A 19,374-nucleotide genomic window follows, 5' to 3' on the forward strand; every position below is an offset into this window, starting at 1 on the left:
ATTAAACGAATTTCTGGATCAAACTAAAGGCAAAAAAATTGATGTTTTAAAATACTTCGCTGATGGTGACAAATTTGTTAAATCGGTAATGATTGCTCAGAAGACTGTTGGTTACGACGTGATTTCGAAACAAAAAAGATTTAGGCTGAAAAAATTTATGACGGCTGCACGTAAAGCTCAAAATGATCAGGCAAAAATGTTTAAACGGAAAAAATAAATGCACATGGCTGTGGGATCTATTTTTACTTTGTCGTTTTTCTGCTTTCTTTTTTTCTGTTTCTTTTTTCTCTCCCCTATAATGCAGATTCTAAGAGTGGGATCTTTAAATGTTAATGGGTTGAGGGATGGTGGGAAAAGAGCTTTACTATCTGAATTTCTTAGGCTGAAAGATAATAATGTAATATTTTTACAAGAAACGCACAGTGATTCAAATAATGAATCCGAGTTGAATTTGTGGTGGGAAGGGAAAACTTGTGTAAGCCATGGCACAAATATCAGTGCTGGAGTAGCTATCTTATTTTCAGCTAATATTGATGTTAATATTTTATCAAAAATAGAATTGGAGAAAGGACGTCTTCTCATTGTGAAAGCTGAAATTCATAATCAAGTATTTGTTTTCATAAATATTTATGCTCCAAATAGAGGCACAGAAAGAACTTTGTTATTCAAAAAGTTGGGAGATTTTTTAAAAAGTTTTACTCCTGATGAATTTATAGTTGTCGGTGGTGATTGGAACTGTACTCTAAATTTTCTTTTAGACAGAAATAATGAGGAACCAGATTCTGTATCAGCTTCTTTCTTGAAAAGTATTATTGTTCAACATGATCTTATAGATGTGTGGAGAGAAAAGAATAATGTTGTAAAACAATATACATGGACAAGAGTTTCACAAGGGAGGATTAGTGCAGCTAGACTTGACAGGCTCTATATTAAGCGTACAGAAAATAATAGATTAATGGAGTGTAACATTTTTCCATGCTGTATATCAGATCATCATTTTATTTCAGTGAATATTGCCTTGACAAATCAAAAATGTAAAAGTCCTTACTGGAAGTTTAATGTAGCGTTGTTAAAAGAAAATGTTTTTTGTGAAAAATTTGAATTGTTTTGGAGTGAGTGGGTTTCCCAAAAGGATGATTTTGAAAGTTTGATACAGTGGTGGGAGATAGGAAAGACCCAAATAAGAGTTTTTTGTCAGCAATTTACTTTCTTGTCTACTAGAAACATTAAACAACGAATGTCTGAAATAGAGCAAGAGATCTTTCAGATTACAGCTGGAATGATTCAACATTCAGATTCATCATTAGATGGAAAGTTATCTGAAAAGAAGCAAGATCTTGAAACTTTATTGCAAGTTCGGGCTAAAGGTGCCCTAATAAGGTCACGGTTTATGTCTATACACGACATGGATGCTCCCACTGCATATTTTTTTAATTTAGAAAAGGTCTCAAAAAAACAAAATGAAATGCACTGTTTAACAACACCAGATGGACTAAAGACTTTTGATTCAAGGAAAATGCGAAAGATTGCAGTGGATTTCTATTCAGAACTTTATAAAAAGGAGGACACTGATACTGGATGCGTTTCACAATTACTACAACAGCTTCCTACCATCACTAAAGAGCAGAGTCGGACTCTGGACAGTGCTGTTTCGTTTAAGGAGCTAACTGATGCAGTGATACAGATGAATGCGGGCCGTGCACCTGGAATTGATGGACTGCCAGTGGACTTTTATAAGGCTTTTTGGAGGATCATTGGAAGAGACTTTTATGAGGTGGTTCAAGAATGTTTTAAAGATAAACTACTTCCCAAAAGTTGTCAACGGGCAGTGTTGGCCCTGATACCCAAGAAAGGAGACTTGAGTTTCCTAAAAAATTGGAGGCCTGTATCGATTCTAACATCTTACTATAAGTTAATAGCTAAGTTATTGGCTAATAGAATGAAATCTGTTTTGGGGGATATAATACATCAAGACCAGTCCTATTGTATCCCAGAAAGGACAATACATGATAACATTTTTCTGATCAGAGATATTTTGGACTACTCTAAACTGTATGAAGTGGATGTAGGTTTTTTGTTCCTGGATCAGGAAAAAGCCTTTGATAGAGTGGACCATGGTTTTCTGTTTGAAACATTGCATGCATTTGGGTTTGGAAATGTTTTTATATCTTGGATCAAACTCTTGTATATGAATGTATCTTCTATTCTAAAGATTGGTGGTGGTTTAAGCCAACCAATAAGTATACAGAAGGGTATCAGGCAGGGGTGTCCACTGTCAGGCCAGCTTTATGTTTTAGCAGTTTAACCACTTTTATGTCTACTAAGAAAAGATCTGTCTGGTTTATTGTTTGGTGATGGCCTTCATTCTGTTAAACTGACTGCATATGCGGATGACATTACTGTAATTGTGAAAGAACAAAAAGATATTGATATTATTAGTTACAGTATTGGATTATATGAGAGAGCATCATCTGCAAAACTCAACTGGGGTAAAACAGAAGCATTCTGGTGTAATGATAAAACAAAAATGCCTTTACCAGTCATCCCTGAAAATGTTAAGTGGGAAAAAAATGGTTTTAAGTTTTTAGGAATTTTCATGGGTTCTGAAAACTACCAAAGAAAAAACTGGGAAGGTTTGAAGGACAAAGTTTGTGCCAGATTGTCAAAATGGAACTGGATTTTGCCTCAACTGTCCTATAGGGGAAGAGTGCTGGTTATAAACAATCTTGCCGCCTCTATCCTATGGCATCGATTAATTGTGTTGAATCCACCAGAAGATTTAATTGGAGGAATCCAAAAATTGATTGTAAATTTTTTCTGGTCTGGTCAACATTGGCTACGAGAGTCAGTTTTGTATCTGCAGGTACATGAAGGAGGCCAAGGTCTCATGGATATTAAGTCTAAAGTGGCTGCTTTTAGACTGCAAACAGCCCAGAGACTACTTTATCATCAGTCTCAGAACTGGATAAGAGTGGCTTGTGCCTTATTGAATCGAGTGGGACGGTTGAATTTGGACAGACATCTCTTTTTAATGAATTTAAAGGAGATTGATCTTAGTAGGCTCCCATCTTTTTATGCCTCAGTACTCAATGCATGGCAGATTTTTATTGTTAAAAGGGAGATTTCTGAAACACAGAGTCCCTGGGATCTTGAAGAACCTTTAATTTTTAATTCTCACCTACCCAGTGCGATTTTGAAATCACAGACTGTACGTACGAGCTTGGTGAGAGCAGGGGTTCATAAGATCTGCCATCTTAGGTCAAATGACCAGTGGATTACTGCAGAACAACTGGCCATAAAGACTGGTATCCGTTCTGTTCGAGTTGTGAAAAAACTGCTAGCTGAAATTCAAGTCTTTTTTCCTGTGCTGCCACTAAAAGTTGAAAAATCAGAGAATGCATTCCCCAACATCAGTGTGGCTGTGGATGTAGGAGACTGGCAAGAGTTTGAAGGAAGTCTGCTCTCTTTTAGGACACCTGAACTTGGTCTTTTTAACATTACTTCTAAGAAAGCTCTTTATTGTGTGTGTGTAAAGTATCTCAATTTAAGAGCTTTAAAAGAACTTCCAGAAACTAAGTGGACTGAATTTGTTGAGTCTGGTACTTCCCCAAAAGGTAGTTGGAGGTCCTTATATAAGAAACCAATTGAAAAACGGAATGGAGATTTGCAGTGGCGAATTTCACATTGGATAATAGCAACAAATCGATATAAGGCACGTCTGAATCCTTTGCAAGAGGAGGAGTGTTCTTTTTGTGGAATTTCAGAAACTGTTTTTCATATTTTTATTGGTTGTTCAAGGCTAAAAGACATGTTTGGTGTATTGGGAGAATTGAGTCATAGTTTTGGTTTTCACTTTACAAATGGTCTTTTTGTTTTTGGACCAAAATATAGTGCCTCAAACAGGACACAAACAGTTTTGGTCAATTTCTTGTTTGGTAAGGCCAAAATGGCAATTTGGCTGACAAGGAAGAATAAAAAACTTCTTAGTGGAGGAATTGATCCTTTACATATGTTTAAGGCTTTGGTAAAAAGTAGGTTAATTTTGGAGTACAGGTTTTATGAATTTGTAAATGATACTGACTCTTTCTTTTCTTTCTGGGGTACTAAAGGTATTTTATGTCAACCAAGTGAAGAGAGAGGTTATGATATAATGTTATGAATTGAAATTAATTTGAATGTGCGCTAAAAACCTAGTTATGTATAAGTAGGTAGGATTTTTTTTTAATGCTTTCTTGTGAAATTTAATATTTATTGTTTCTTATAAGTGTCTGTAAATAAAAGAAGCTTAAAAGTCTCTCTCTCTCTCTCTCTCTCTCTCTCTCTCTCTCTCTCTCTCTCTCTCTCTCTCTCTCTCTCTCTCTATATATATATATATATATATATATATATATATATATATATATATATATATATATATATACACACACACACACACACACACACACACACACAGTACAGACCAAAAGTTTGGACACACCTTCTCATTCAAAGAGTTTTCTTTATTTTCATGACTATGAATCAAAACTATGAATTAACACATGTGGAATTATATATGGAATTATATACATAACAAAAAAGTGTGAAACAACTGAAAATATGTCATATTCTAGGTTCTTCAAAGTAGCCACCTTTTGCTTTGTTTACTGCTTTGCACACTCTTGGCATTCTCTTGATTAGCTTCAAGAGGTAGTCACCTGAAATGGTCTTCCAACAGTCTTGAAGGAGTTCCCCGAGAGATGCTTAGCACTTGTTGGCCCTTTTGCCTTCTGTCTGTGGTCCAGCTCACCCCTAAACCATCTCGATTGGGTTCAGGTCCGGTGACTGTGGAGGCCAGGTCATCTGGCGCAGCACCCCATCACTCTCCTTCTTGGTCAAATAGCCCTTGATGCCTTTAGTGTGAATCTACAATTTTCATAGTCATGAAAATAAAGAAAACTCTTTGAATGAGAAGGTGTGTCCAAACTTTTGGTCTGTACTGTATATATACTGTATATGCGTGTGTGTGTGTGTGTGTGTGTGTGTGTGTGTGTGTTTTCAATGTTTATTAAACATTTCCTATGCTCATCAAGGCTGCATTTTTAACAAAAATTTATATATTTTATTTTTTGATGGCTAAGCTGAATCCTTCAGAAATCATTCTAATGTTCTAATCATAAATGTTTATTTGGTGTTCAGTAATTATTGTTTAAATATCAATAATGGTTATTATTATCAAAACCTGTTGAAATGATAGTTTTATTAAGGATTCTTTGAATAGAAAGTTGAAATCAAAATAATTTGTAGCATTATAAACTTACTTTTGTCGTAATTTAAAATTAAGAAATGCATTACATTTATTCCATGCTGATTATTATTATTATTATTATTATTATTATAAATAAGTAAATCACTAACACCAAACTTTTGATTGCATTAACATTTTGAAAAAAAATAAATAAATAAACATGTAGTTGCAAAAATCTAATCACAGCTCATTTATAAAGCACCTTAAAATCTAAGTGTACCAAAGTACTGTACAATTTCAAAGAAATACAAAGAAAGAGATACTAAAATAATGCAAGATTAAAATAAATTTTCATTTAAATGCATCTAATCCAAACCAGTAGTCCTCATGAAGCAGCAAAGGCCTCATTAAGCAGACATGTCTTAAGATCGGGTTTAAAATGTTTACACAGGTAGACAATCTGATAGATATTGGTATATTGAATATATGATATCTGTCTTATGGTTGCTAGAGTATTTTAATTGCTCCACTGACCACAGCACTCACATGCGTCATAACAGCTGTTTTTTTATCTCTCATTCTCTTATTCTGTTGACAGTTGCAGGTGAACACACACCAGTGCGCAAATCCTTCACTCTGTTGCTCCAAGATCAGAAGTGGAATCTTAAAATAGCCAGAGTGCTTTTATATACCAAGAAAAAGCATGAAGTTTTGCGTATTGCATATTGCTGTGATGTGCATTGTGTGTGATATTCCTTCAGGGAAGGACAGTCAGGTCAGCAACCGCTGTCTCTTGTTTAGACACAGTGAGATGCTAAAGTCACCTTTGAGGTGAATGTGAGTCGGTCCATTTGAAAATTTCGAACCGTATCATTGCTTCGGATCCGTAAAGAATGTGATAATGGCTTCGACCCAGACCGAGGCTGGAGTTTATGAGTTTATAAATGCCTCCTCTTCTGCATCTTTCTTCTGATATGAAACAATTTATAGATCTTCATGTAATTATTTCTGTCGTACACCTCGTTGTGGCAGTAATTGTTTATACAATATGCCTTCTGGCAATGTTAATTTCTCTGATATTACCATATGCATTTCACAAACCTGAATATGCATATTACAAATTTCCATTGTGTGCTTTCCGCAAGAGGGTACATGATTACAATATCATAACGTGCATGATCTCATCTTTTTCAGCAGCCAATGTCATTTACTTATTAAAAATTACAGAAAAGGCTGTAAATCTTCTCTACTTCTTTTGGTTGCATTTACTTTTAAGCCCTTAGTATTAATTGTTCATGTTTTTGAGGTTTAGTTAAGTAGAGCCTCGCTCTCCTAATCACTCACATGCTCTTCATGCACTAATTGATTGGTTTATGTCTGCTTACAACATCATTGAAGGGATTCTGCCTTAATTTTAACCTTTCATTGAGGACTCTTGTCACAGCACAGGGAGCGATGGAGGTCAGAAAGAAGAAAAACCAGTCAAAGCAGGGGCCAGACACTCACTGTCCGGTGACAGGCTAGAGAACTTTGCTGCTTCTGTGCCCGAATCCACAACATTGGCATAAATGGACCAGCCTGAAGATATCAGAACCTTTTCTCTCTTCAAATCTTTGTTTTTGCTTTGTATGTTTAAATTGATTTTGACAAGCCTACAAGACAACAGTCCCAGCATCACTGTGCTCCCTATGGCCAGTACATCCCCAGCTTTACCACAGTTAGTGAAATCAAATTTACTGGGTTTTTCATAAAACTTGGTTTGCAGATGTGTTGAAAAGGCGTACAAGCAATTACTGCCTTGAAAGGGGTCAGGAGGAATAGGTTCTAATGAGCTTTCATTTCCCAGTGTTATTAAAAAAACAACACAAATACCCACAGTTCCCTCTGTGATTGGAACTCATTAAATACTGTAATTTCTGTTGGTTTTGTGTGAATAACTCTAAACTCTACCAGGAGCTTTGTGTTTCAGAGGAAGGTGTGTGATCTCAAACATAGCCTCTGTGGGACAGAAAATGTTGTAATGTTCAAACAGAGAATGTTGCAGTGTTCAGCTCTTGTTTGGCTGACTTTCAGAAAAAGGGCAAAAGAGAATAGACAGATGTTCTCTTTCTGTGGGCTCCAGTGTCTGAACTAATCCATCAGTTTTGTATGTTTGTGTTCAGATTTAGGAGTCAAACGCACTCAGTATGGATTCTTCAAAACAAAACAGATTCTTAAGAAAAATAGGAAAATGGTTGATAAAAAATATATTAATTTGTTCCTATCCCGGCTCAATGTGAATAGACAAGTTAGCTATTTGTATGTTGATTTTGCATTCTAATTCAGTTCAACATGGCACCACACAGACAGACAGATAGATAGACAGATAGACAGACAGACAGACAGACAGACAGACAGACAGACAGATAGACAGATAGATAGATAGATAGATAGATAGATAGATAGATAGATAGATAGATAGATAGATAGACAGACAGACAGACAGACAGACAGACAGACAGACAGACAGACAGACAGACAGACAGACAGACAGAGAGACAGATAGATAGATAGATAGATAGATAGATAGATAGATAGATAGATAGATAGATAGATAGATAGATAGATAGATAGATAGATAGATAGATAGATAGATAGATAGATAGATAGATAGATAGATAGATAGATAGATAGATAGATTTTGTTCATGTTTTACGTTAACTTGGGAGAAAGACACACAAGTTAATTAATATCATCAGCTGAACTAAATGAACCTATCACCAAAAATTAGTTTCAGATAAAGAACTTGATGATTTTCATGTGGTGAAAAAAATTATAAAAAGATGAGATCAGAGAATGGCAGGAAAATGACAAAGAGGGGGTGAAAAGAACAACAGATACATAATTTAAGACTGAATCTCAAAAACACATGTAGTCTGGGGGCAGACCATGGCAAGCCTCAGAATGGAAGCTTTAGTGTGACGGTGGGAGAAGAAAATAAAAACATGTATAATTTAAATCTTTCTTTCCCCAAATTTTCAATAATACCCTGGAATTCCAAAATTCCTGTTATTACATGTTCTAATAACATTTTGGTGTTTATGATTTTTAAATAATAGAAAAAGCTATTTTAATAACTCAAAATTTACGAACAAGGAATTTGGTCAAGTTACACCAAAGCAAGGCTGGATTCCCGGTGGGCCGAGGCACCTAAGGGGCCGACATAATTTTTTTGTTTGTTTGTTTTTTTTGCCAAGGACCATCACTCAGGGACAGCAAGCAGCCAGTGGCCCATTGGTTTGTCTCATGTATGACAGTGTAAACATCCAATCACAATGCGCTATAGATGATGCGATTAAGTATTTTACTCCACCTAGGCTATAAGTTCACGTCACCCCAACTTCTTCCTTGTCTGTTTTCACCTTAGCTGTATCAAGAACAGGTTTCCTCTGCGGTCAGTGATGCGGGCCAAAGATGCAAGCAGGAGGAGGAAAAAAGAAAATTACAGGAATAATTTACATTTTAAAATATATTAAAATATAAAACAGTTATTTTAAATAGAAAAAATATTTCACAATATTACTGATTTTGCTGTGATCAAATAAATGCAGGATAATTCTTTAAAAAGCATTAAAAATTTTGACAAAAAAAAATTTCATTCAGAATTTGAAGGAATTTTAAAATAACCAAGATACTTCAACAAAAAACAGCAATGATTGTTGCATGAAGAAAGATTAAAGCAAACATTTCTGAAGGTTACTGCAGTCAAAAATTAGTAGGAATTGTACAGGCCTTTGCTTTGAATGAATTCAGCAATTCCAGCTTCAGTGTTGCCCATTGAGAGTCTCTGCATTATTCTGTCCTCTCGTGCATTTGTCTTTCTTGGACAACCAGCCTTTTTGGGGGACTTGAATGAGTTAGTGACACTGTAAAAAAGAAATATTCAAGAAATCACAGACTTGGAACAACCAACTTCTCTTGCTATGGCTGCTATTGGCCTTCATCTGGACAACCTGCTGTCAAGAGTGTTTCAGTCTGTTTCCAAAACTGGAAAGTTAGCATGAGATTAACACCAAATAAAGTGTTCTCTAATTCTTATCAGCATTCTTTTTCAAATATTTAAAGTCTTTATACTGTAATTCAGAATATATTAAACTCATGAAATGTGCTTAAAAAAACTGCACTTTAACTCCTGTTAGGATAACCTAAAAATAGGACTCCAACCAGTGACCTCGAAATTTAGGAACTTGTAGGTTATTCTCTGATTTTCATCTCCACTGTAAATGAAAGTTTTGATGATTCTAAAATTCTCATAGATGCCATTTCCTGTCTAACTAATGGTATTTCTTCTCTGCATTATCCAGTTTATATTTCGTAAAATCATCGACGTGAAGAAGGAGGAAGAAGAGAGGCAGCGCTCAAAGAATGAGGTTCCACTCACCATTCCTGTGGACCACCCGGTCCGAAAACTTTTCCAGAAGTTTAAACAGCAGAAAGAGCTCCGCGCTTCAGCCCAGCTGGACCTAGAGAAGAATCAGCAGCATCTACAGCAGCCCACACGCATGGCAAAACCTCACGCCTCCCTCATGCAGAACTCACTGCACGCAGTTCAGAACGGGTCCACAAGCAGCGTGGTCACCATATCCCAAATCACACCCATCCAGAACTGCCTGGCCTATCCTAAAGTGGGCGACTCAGTCAAGCAGAACAACCGCGACATCATGGAACTCAAACCTGACGTGGTCAGTGGTGACCAACTCACAAATCGACTCAAAGTGAATAACACAGCGCGGACCAAACCCGCAGGAACTGCCCGTGGCTGGATGAGACTGAAAAACAACATGGCTGCCCCTGGCTCACCTCCAGAAGATGAGAGGAAGGATGGATTGAACAATGCGGCTAAAGCTGTGTCCATGGAGCGCGTTGCACCAGAAGTCAAAGTTCAGATAGAAAGTGTTGAGGAGGTTGGAACATCCAGGAAGAGTTCGCTTCACAAAACAGACTCTTGGGATAGTGGCTTGACTTACAGTGACCAGAGACTGGATAGGGTTTCAGAGCCCCAGAGCCCTGTTCCTGGAGTCGGTGGAGGAGAAGGACCAGCACATGATTTTTACCCCAGTAGTGAGAGCTCATTCCAGGCTTCGCTGCAGGAGGCAAGGCTGGAGCTGCGGACAGAGATCCAAGCTCTGAATGAAAGGATGGCAGTTTTAGAAGAACGGGTTGGACAGATTCTCAGGCTGCTTTTAGAGACTTCAAAGCCCACGTCTAGTGAAGACCCAACCCCAAAAATGCACAGACCCAAACACAAAGCACAAGGCAGCATCCCAGTGTCCACACTCAGTACACCAGACTCTGAAAAGGATGAGGGTTTGCCATAGTAAAACAGATTTTGCATTCAATAAGCATTTGAGATGAAGCATTTGTAGCATCACTGGGGCTTTGGTGCATCCAAATTTGGCACCTGTATCTGCAGCTTATACAGGAATGCCCAAAATAGGAGCTTGGGTTGGTTTCTAGCTTCTGAATTCTGAGGATAAAACTGACACCTGAACATTTGTATGGGAACAGGAGCTGGTTTCTGGATCTAAATAACTGCCAGGAACTCTAACCCCATCAGAGCACAGTGGAATGCACGGAGAAATACAAAAATAAGAGGATTTTTAGTTTTAGTGTTTTTAATGTTCAATCAGCACTTTTTTTGCACACTGAAGTAATACAGGAACTGTTGTTTTCCCCCTTTTTTCAGTGTGAGTTTGTATATATAATGCATGACCAGCTGGGTTCTGGCTTGCCAAAAATGTACAACTCTGATGACGTCTGTACAATGGATATTTAAATGCTTGTATATTATGCAGTTAACTGCATGCAGATCTATTTATTCTCACAGAATGCTTATTTTCAATGTGTAAATGAAAGAGACTGCTGATTGTCTTGGTATCACCATAATGTACATTCAGGTTTTTAACAAAATGTAGCATGACAGATCATTGAAGAAGAATGTGTTGTGTTTGAAACATTTACATATGCATGAATGACCTAAACAGCACTCAAGAACTTTGCCTTAAAGGACCTAAACATCACTCTTGAGATAAAGCTGAAGAAACAAACCTTGCACTGGTTATCGGTGTTGGACAGGTCTGTTTTTCATCTGTCATCTACACATTTTAACTTACATGTGTCAGTTTTCATTTCAGCTTTTTTGTCAAGGATTTTGGAGCGTGTAAGATTATATGCCCTTCATTTATGTTCCACTGAATGTTATTGGGTTTGTTTTATTTTATATAGCATCAGTAGCAGTTTTTGGGCCTGAAATGCAGCTTCACCACTGTATATCTGTTGACTTTAAAAAATTGTAAACTGCAACATTTTGTTCACATATTCAAGATAACTTAATAAATGATATTTTTAGCTCTCAAAACAAAGTCCCTTGTATTAGGACTGGAAGGCACATGACTGAAACACATCTCGGCTACTTAACCATTATCTTCTCTTCAGCAAAACAAGATTATTCTGCAGATCAGGACACCACAATGTCAACGAAAACCAAATCTGAAAATGTTCTTAAGGATTGTATCCTTTTAAAGGTATTGTTGTGTTTATTTCTTCTGAAGTTCACTTAAAAAGCTACTGTGTACAGTGCACACACATATTTTGGGATCTGTAAATGTTATTATATATATATATATATATATATATAAATTAAATCTTTTATTCTGCAAGGATGCATAAAATGTATTAAAAGTGACTTTTACATTGTTACAAGAAATGTATTTTAAAACATTCTATTTAATTACTGTATAACTTCTATTTACTTTATAAACTATTTATTAAAGAATCCTAAAAATATGAAATAGTAATATTAAGCAGCATGTTTTCAACATTATTAATAAATCAGCAAATCGGCATAATAGAATGATTCTGAAGGATCACATATGTACATGCACACATTGTATTTATTAGAATTTTTTGATATTTCCTTTTTTTTCGTAATTTTTCCTTTATTTCTTTTAATCATTATCATATGTTCTCTTTGTTTCCAGGTAGCAGAGAGTTAAAAGAAACCTGCACAGGTTAAGAGTGCAGCTATTATGGTCCTGCTGGTTTGATCCAGTTCTCTACAAAAGAAAGACAGATGAAGCTCTCAGCTGAAGTCAATTTTCAGGTAGCTGTGCTGCAGCTTAGCATCAAGCCCTCAAGATTCTATACAATCTTTCACTCTGTCTCTCTTTTGCTGAGCTTGCTAAAGATCTGGGATTGGCCTGGTTTTAAAATATCAGTTTTGTGCTTTTATATTCTTTTATATACTCACACACACATATTGTTATACACAAATATTGTTTCACAGATACAAGCCCATTTCAGTAGTAATGTGTGTTTGTGAATGTAAAACCAAAGACTTGTGCTGTGTTGAATTTTACATGAGGTCTGCCTTCTGTGTACTGAATAGTCTCAGTTTTGTTTGGTCTCACGGTCTTAAGCTGTTGACACATTTAATCAGGAGAAAGACCAATGGGTAAAGGATTTTTCTAGTTAGCATAGTTAGCCACTTCTGGAAAATACAGTAACTACTGTACCAATGCTTTCAGTATTGACAATCATTTTGAAATCGCTTTATATTGCAATTACGATGAATGAAAACTATCAGATTCTTATTGATCAGGTTGTCTATCAGACAATTCTCTGTAGCAATGTAGCTGCATGCAAGCTAATATTACAAGATCACATGGCCTAACTATCCTTTTCTTATCACTGTCAATCTCTTTGTGATTTGAAAAAATGTGTATTGAAACTGATAGCTGTGTAAGCTTTAAAATAAATTAAGCATTGCTGTATAGGAACATATTTATACAATCACTGCTTTTCAAAAAATGGATAAGCTTAGATGTTTATGAGAGTTCAGAATCATTGTCCAGTGATAAAATTTGGTTATCACAAACATTTACATTATGATCTAATTTGATACTTTGAAATAGTGCAGATATAGTATTTAAAAAGACCAAAAATGAATGAACGTAAAGGTTTCAGACAATGTTGTGTAAAACGACTATACAGTGCTTCCCATCATTTTCTCTCTTGTTTATATTTAGAAGCTCATTTGGTTGGATCTGTACCTGTCAGCTCGAATGCCTGGAGTTGTTTGAAAGAGCTTGTCTTGTCCATGAGTAGGGCCAGATTTAGACTTTGTTTAGTTGACAGTTAATTGAATGGAAGTGATTTGACAGAAGGGTAATTTTTGCAATTAATCTGGGCCAAAGGCAATATTGGGGGAGGTTTGACATTTCTGGGAATGCTGGTGAATATCGTACATGCCAACATTACCATAGCAGCAAAATCTCTGGCAACAACATTGTTCAAAAACAAGGATAGACTATGGCCCTAAGGCATCAGCCTTTTTGAAGTCCCCCTCTTGTACCCCCACACACAGTTTTTGCCAAGGAGCTGAAAATATATATATTGCTCACCAAAGCTGTATTTATTTGATCAAAAGTACAGTAAAACAGGAATATTGTGAAATATTATTACAGTTTAAGTACTTTTACTGTTATAGATTTTAAAAGGAAATTTATTCCTTGTAAATATAACTGTATTTTCGGCAGCCATTACTCCAGTCTTCAGTGTCACATGATCCTTTACAAATAATTTTTTTATTTTATAATTATCCTTGGCAGATTTATTTAAAAAAATGATTTGAGGTTGTTTGCAGTATTTTAAGAGGTAATGTCAAAACTTTAATTTAATTTAATTTAATTTTTATTGTGAAGAAAACCCCCTATTTGTCCTTGCAATCAATAAAAGTAATCCGCGCACATTTGTGATTATGGAACTTAATGAAACTATATTAAACTATTGGCCCTAAATGTAACTTCCAGTGCAGTTCCAAAACACACGGTGTTCAGGTTTATAATGAAAAAGGTAATAGTCATGTGGATCTGCTACTTAATACAATGCCAGAATAGGAGAGGAGAATGTTTTCACATCTTAACATTAGTGAGGTTTTAAATAATTTATCATGCAGGGACTGCTGGGACATGTGAACTCACAGTAATGCACCATTCAGAAAAATTTGTCTTCAGTGCTACAGGATCCTGAGAAAATTATATATTCCCATTCTCGTATGTGATCCACAAATGTAAAGTAAATACACTAAACTTTAAATGGAGAAAAAGTGTGTCTGGTTGGCCTGAGATGGAAAGTCAAGAGCAGGTGGTAAATATATAACTATAAATGACATTACACTATGAATCAGTGATTGAGATGAGAGTAGCACTGAGCAGGTGGTGGGACCCCCTAATGAGTTCTTCATCACACATTATGGACATGTGTCATAGTCACAGTAATTTATATGGAAATACCATTCTGTTCATAGTTTGGGGTTGGTAAGATTTTTTTTTTTTTATGAAATAAGTCTCTTAGACTCACCAAAGCGACATTTATTTATTTGATTTAAAAAAATACAGTAAAAACAGGAATTTTGCAAAATATTATAACAATTTAAAATGTTTTTAAATGTAATATATTTTAAAATGTGTTTTTAGAAAAAGTTGATTTTTCAGCAGCCAATAATGCAGTCTTAAGTGTCACATGATCTTTCAGAAATCATTCTAATAAGCTTATTTTTTTGCTCAAGAAACATTTCTTATTATTATCAAAGTTAGCTTTGCTAATATTTTAATGGAAATTGTGCTACATGTTTAGGAAGTCTTTGATAAATAGAGAGTTCAAAGGACCATTCATTTGTAATAATGTAGGTATCTTTAGTAACATTAAAATGTCCTTACTGTCACTTTTGATCAGTTTAATAAAATTTTTAAATGCTACTACATGGGGATTTGTAAAAGTTTTTCTGTCTCAATTAAAAGAACAGGACAGAACAAAAAAAAAATGTACGTAATTTAATGGCTTTTGCCCTGTAGCTACAAGATTTTTTTCAAGTTACGACAGAAGACCACAGGTGTGGTGTTTGCAGTTTTATTCAGTTTTATTCAGCTCTTTTCAGGAAAAAAAAGAGGAGGAAAGTACAAAGAAGATGATAAAGTAACATACAGTGACCATTTGAAGGTAAAATCTTTCCTATATGTACATAGACATCAAACAGATAGATTTTTGATTCAATTTATTCCTGCAGTGCACATCTTTGGTGTTTTAATTGGAGGCTGATTTCTCCAGCATCTCAGACTGAAGTGATGCATTCAGTGGTGCTAGTGAGGCAAACTCCACAGTCACACCGGAGGGCCACGGGGTAGGTGTAGGATGGGTCCACGTCTGCTGAGCAGTTTGGCAGCTGAACCGTCTCCAGTCGAGTTTCGTTATAAGTGCACACGCGCTGGTGCGACTCGATGAAGGGCGGGTCCAGGACAGGCTTCTGCGGCGAAGAGAAGGGTGTGTTTCAGACTGATGTCATAATGAGGACTTTTCATCTGGGGTACAGATTTATTTTTTAGATAGACTGTAGACTTAAAAGCATCTTTAAAGCTTAATATTTAATAATATACTGTAGAATCTTTAATTAAACGTGAAATAATGTCTCAAATGACTGTTCCAACCCAAATAACATTTACTGGAAGTGAAATTTGTCCCTGAAGGCACTTTTTTCTTCAAAAATGAATATTGACTCTTAAAACTGAACGGCCTAATGAGGATGATTTAGATTATATTTAGTTAAAATTTTAAGTAATAAAAGTAGTTCATAATATGTTTTATGTATATAGCACCGTTCCAGAGCTCAAGGATACTAATATGCAAAGATCATCAAACAAATAATACAGAGGATAATGTCAAACTATAATACAGGAAATACTGAGGAGTAATATGTAGATGGGGCAGATGAAACGGAAGCCAACTTAAGAAAGGTAGCAGTCTGAAAACAAATATGTTTTGAGCAGCGATTTTAATTCGGACAGGAGAGAATTCCATAGTTTATGAGCAACAACGCTGAATGATTGTTAATTTCTTTAGTTTTTTAATTCACTGAAAGTAAAAATTCACATTATCTTCCAGATATGCTCTTATCAATAAATAAGAGCAGTAAATAACAATGTATGTAAAACATTTTTTTCAAGTTACGACAGAAGACCACAGGTGTGGTGTTTGCAGTTTTATTCAGTTTTATTCAGCTCTTTTCAGGAAAAAAAAGAGGAGGAAAGTACAAAGAAGATGATAAAGTAACATACAGTGACCATTTGAAGGTAAAATCTTTCCTATATGTATAGCACCGTTCCAGAGCTCAAGGATACTAATATGCAAAGATCATCAAACAAATAATACAGAGGATAATGTCAAACTATAATACAGGAAATACTGAGGAGTAAAAAATTCACATTATTGAATTTTTCAACTGCGTTGTTGCTCATAAACTATGGAATTCTCTCCTGTCCGAATTAAAATCGCTGCTCAAAACATATTTGTTTTCAGACTGCTACCTTTCTTAAGTTGGCTTCCGTTTCATCTGCCCCATCTACATATTACTCCTCAGTATTTCCTGTATTATAGTTTGACATTATCCTCTGTATTATTTGTTTGATGATCTTTGCATATTAGTATCCTTGAGCTCTGGAACGGTGCTATACATATAGGAAAGATTTTACCTTCAAATGGTCACTGTATGTTACTTTATCATCTTCTTTGTACTTTCCTCCTCTTTTTTTTCCTGAAAAGAGCTGAATAAAACTGAATAAAACTGCAAACACCACACCTGTGGTCTTCTGTCGTAACTTGAAAAAAATGTTTTACATACATTGTTATTTACTGCTCTTATTTATTGATAAGAGCATATCTGGAAGATAATGTGAATTTTTACTTTCAGTGAATTAATGTGAAAGTAAAAATTCACATTATCTTCCAGATATGCTCTTATCAATAAATAAGAGCAGTAAATAACAATGTATGTAAAACATACTTTGCAGAAAATCGTGATGAACTACAAAAATACATAAGAAACCATTATAAAGCAATAAAAACAACAGGAAAAAAGCCTGGCCTGACTGCAATATCTCAACTATTTTTCTCTAGTTTCTGTATTTTTTCCCTTTAATTTATAGCAATCAGCCCAAGTGGTTCTCCACTTCTCCACTCCACTGTTCTCCACCTTTCTCATTTAAGAACACTACAGAAAAAAAAGAAATTCTCAGAAAATTATTATTTGGGTCAAAATTAGTTATGTTCCCAAAGTGCTTTCAACTGCTCTGTTTAAAATTAAAAAATAATCAAATACTACAAACACAATCAATAATACAAATGCAAATTATATTGCAAAATAAATAGCATAATATCTTTGGATTTTTGTGAAATAGTCAAACCTTTTTGACTGCTTCAGTTTGTATAAAAGCAAAATCACCTTGTCTATTATTTTAGCTACTATGTAATATACAGTATATGGGGTTCAATTGGATATATTAGAGGGTTATAAAACCCTGTTAAATAATTGCAATTTATTGTAATTAAGTATTATCATCTTGACATTTTCTACGTCATTTTGATTAAGTATTGATCACATTGCAGGTGGGCTGCAAAAGCTTGTCTCTCTTTTTATGTGATTACATGTTTGTCACAGGCTAATAGTGTCAGTCTTACTTCCCAGGTCTCACAGCGTCCCCAGCAGGCATCAGTGGTAATGTGCAGCCCACTGCATCCCGGCTTACGGGCCAGAAAGGTAAATTCTCGGACTGCACAGCCGATGAAACGCTTCAGGTTGAGCACAGAAGCCTCAGTATGATCGTCACAACACAGCCAAACAGCTAGTGTCACACAGCATAGAGTCACTGGAGACAGTCTACCACAGAAAGAATAAGAGTTCATGATGAGGCAGCATGTCTCAGAAGAATGATTAACTGTTAAATGCTCTGTAGGTTGTAAAAAAATCAAGCAATTACTTTTGATTAACATAAATTTATAATCTGAGTTGTAATGATCCATGAAAACAGCTTTTTCTTTTACTTATATAAAGATAACATTAAAACTGTTTTGTAAAATTTGTATCATTCGTAGCATATGCACTACCGTTTTTTAGTACTTTGGTACTTCAGGGGTGCATTATATTGGCCAAAGTGACAGTGAAAACAATTATAATTCTATTTTCAAATAGATTATTTTGAACATTATATTCATCAAAGAATAAAAAATGTATCACAGTTTGCACAGAAAAACATTAAGTTTCCATGTTTTCAACACAGATGATAAGAAGAATTATTTTTTTTAGAAGACTGATCCATATTAGAAGGATCATGTCACACTGAAAATACAGCTTTGGTATCATAGGAAATAAATGGCATTGTAAATTATATTAAAGTAGGAAAGACATTTTACATTGTAATAAGATTTCACAATTTTGGTTTAATTTTGATTGAAATCTTACAAAATCCAAAATTTGCATGTATTTTTCATGATTGTTTTACTGTTTTACCCCTTGAAAAATCCATCATAAAAATTACATTTTAAAAAATTTATAATATATACAGTACAAAGATATAATTTCCATAAAGAGTATAAAAGGAGTATTTAAGTTTCTTACCGCTGTGCTCCAGACCTCAGAGGAGCCATTGTTGATTTCAGTGACTGTGGATCTGTTTACAAAGTAACAGTAATTAATAAAATAATTAATAAAACTTCGTTTCAGCAAGGTCAAAGATACCTGGATGGCAGATGCAGCACAGCTAAACTCGAGAGAAATCTCACTTCCAGTCCTGCTATCACCTCTCCTAAAGATCGTCTGACTCTGAACTTGCACAAATCTGTAATTTATTAGAAACAACACTGCCAACCCCACCTAAAACACACGGGACTGTCTCTGTTGCACCAACTGCATCCAGCAGTAATAAAGAGATGTCACCTAAGACTAAAGACAAACAGGGAAGGAGCCAGTGAGTCCATGTGTGTGAAGATTGATCCAGCCCCTCAGGCTCTGAAATCTGTGCACGTCTTATCTGCTGCTCAGGTACATCAGCCATACATCCATTAACTTAATGAAGAGGAAAGAACCTCCTTTTGTTCGGAGCCAACCACATGGAAGAGAATGGGAAACACATTCATCCTCTAATCCATGTATTCATTTATTCATCCATCCATCTTGTGGGCTGTTGTTAGTCCTGGCTCCAGGAGGTGTCAGGACAGGTTAAATGAGACGTCAGGCTCCAAACAGTTAGAGTTTAGTCAGATACTTTCCATGACAACATAGT

At 35.4% G+C, this 19,374-nt stretch overlaps 2 protein-coding genes across 2 annotated transcripts in view; one reads left to right on the forward strand and one right to left on the reverse strand.

Annotated features, from left to right (window-relative positions):
* Positions 1 to 11,326, forward strand: part of kcnh5b (potassium voltage-gated channel, subfamily H (eag-related), member 5b) — a 46,313-nt gene extending 34,987 nt beyond the window's left edge. Inside the window, exon 11 of the mRNA XM_059565872.1 lies at positions 9,568 to 11,326. Within this exon, the coding sequence (XP_059421855.1) occupies positions 9,568 to 10,581 (1,014 nt within the window). The 3' untranslated portion in view covers positions 10,582 to 11,326. The remainder of the gene's footprint in view (positions 1 to 9,567) is intronic.
* Positions 11,327 to 15,156: 3,830 nt separating this feature from the next.
* Positions 15,157 to 18,950, reverse strand: gphb5 (glycoprotein hormone subunit beta 5). The gene is made up of 3 exons (XM_059565482.1): positions 18,711 to 18,950; positions 17,774 to 17,972; positions 15,157 to 15,566 (listed from the first exon to the last, which is right to left on the reverse strand). Exons 1-3 carry the CDS (start codon positions 18,737 to 18,739, stop codon positions 15,375 to 15,377), a joined length of 420 nt encoding a protein of 139 aa, XP_059421465.1. The 5' UTR covers positions 18,740 to 18,950; the 3' UTR covers positions 15,157 to 15,374.
* Positions 18,951 to 19,374: the final 424 nt, after the last annotated feature.

This window comes from Carassius carassius, chromosome 14 (assembly GCF_963082965.1).
Source record: "Carassius carassius chromosome 14, fCarCar2.1, whole genome shotgun sequence".
In the NCBI taxonomy this organism is placed as follows: domain Eukaryota; kingdom Metazoa; phylum Chordata; class Actinopteri; order Cypriniformes; family Cyprinidae; genus Carassius; species Carassius carassius.

What these genes read in the sequence shown, in the direction of transcription:
- gphb5 (XM_059565482.1), bottom strand. Translation starts at nt 18,739, where the DNA reads ATGGCTCCTCTGAGGTCTGGAGCACAGCG. An exon ending in CTGAGGTCTGGAGCACAGCG is followed by an intron (nt 17,973 to 18,710) that starts GTAAGAAACTTA and finishes TTTCTGTGGTAG; the next exon opens with ACTGTCTCCAGTGACTCTAT. An exon ending in GACGCTGTGAGACCTGGGAA is followed by an intron (nt 15,567 to 17,773) that starts GTAAGACTGACA and finishes TCTTCGCCGCAG; the next exon opens with AAGCCTGTCCTGGACCCGCC.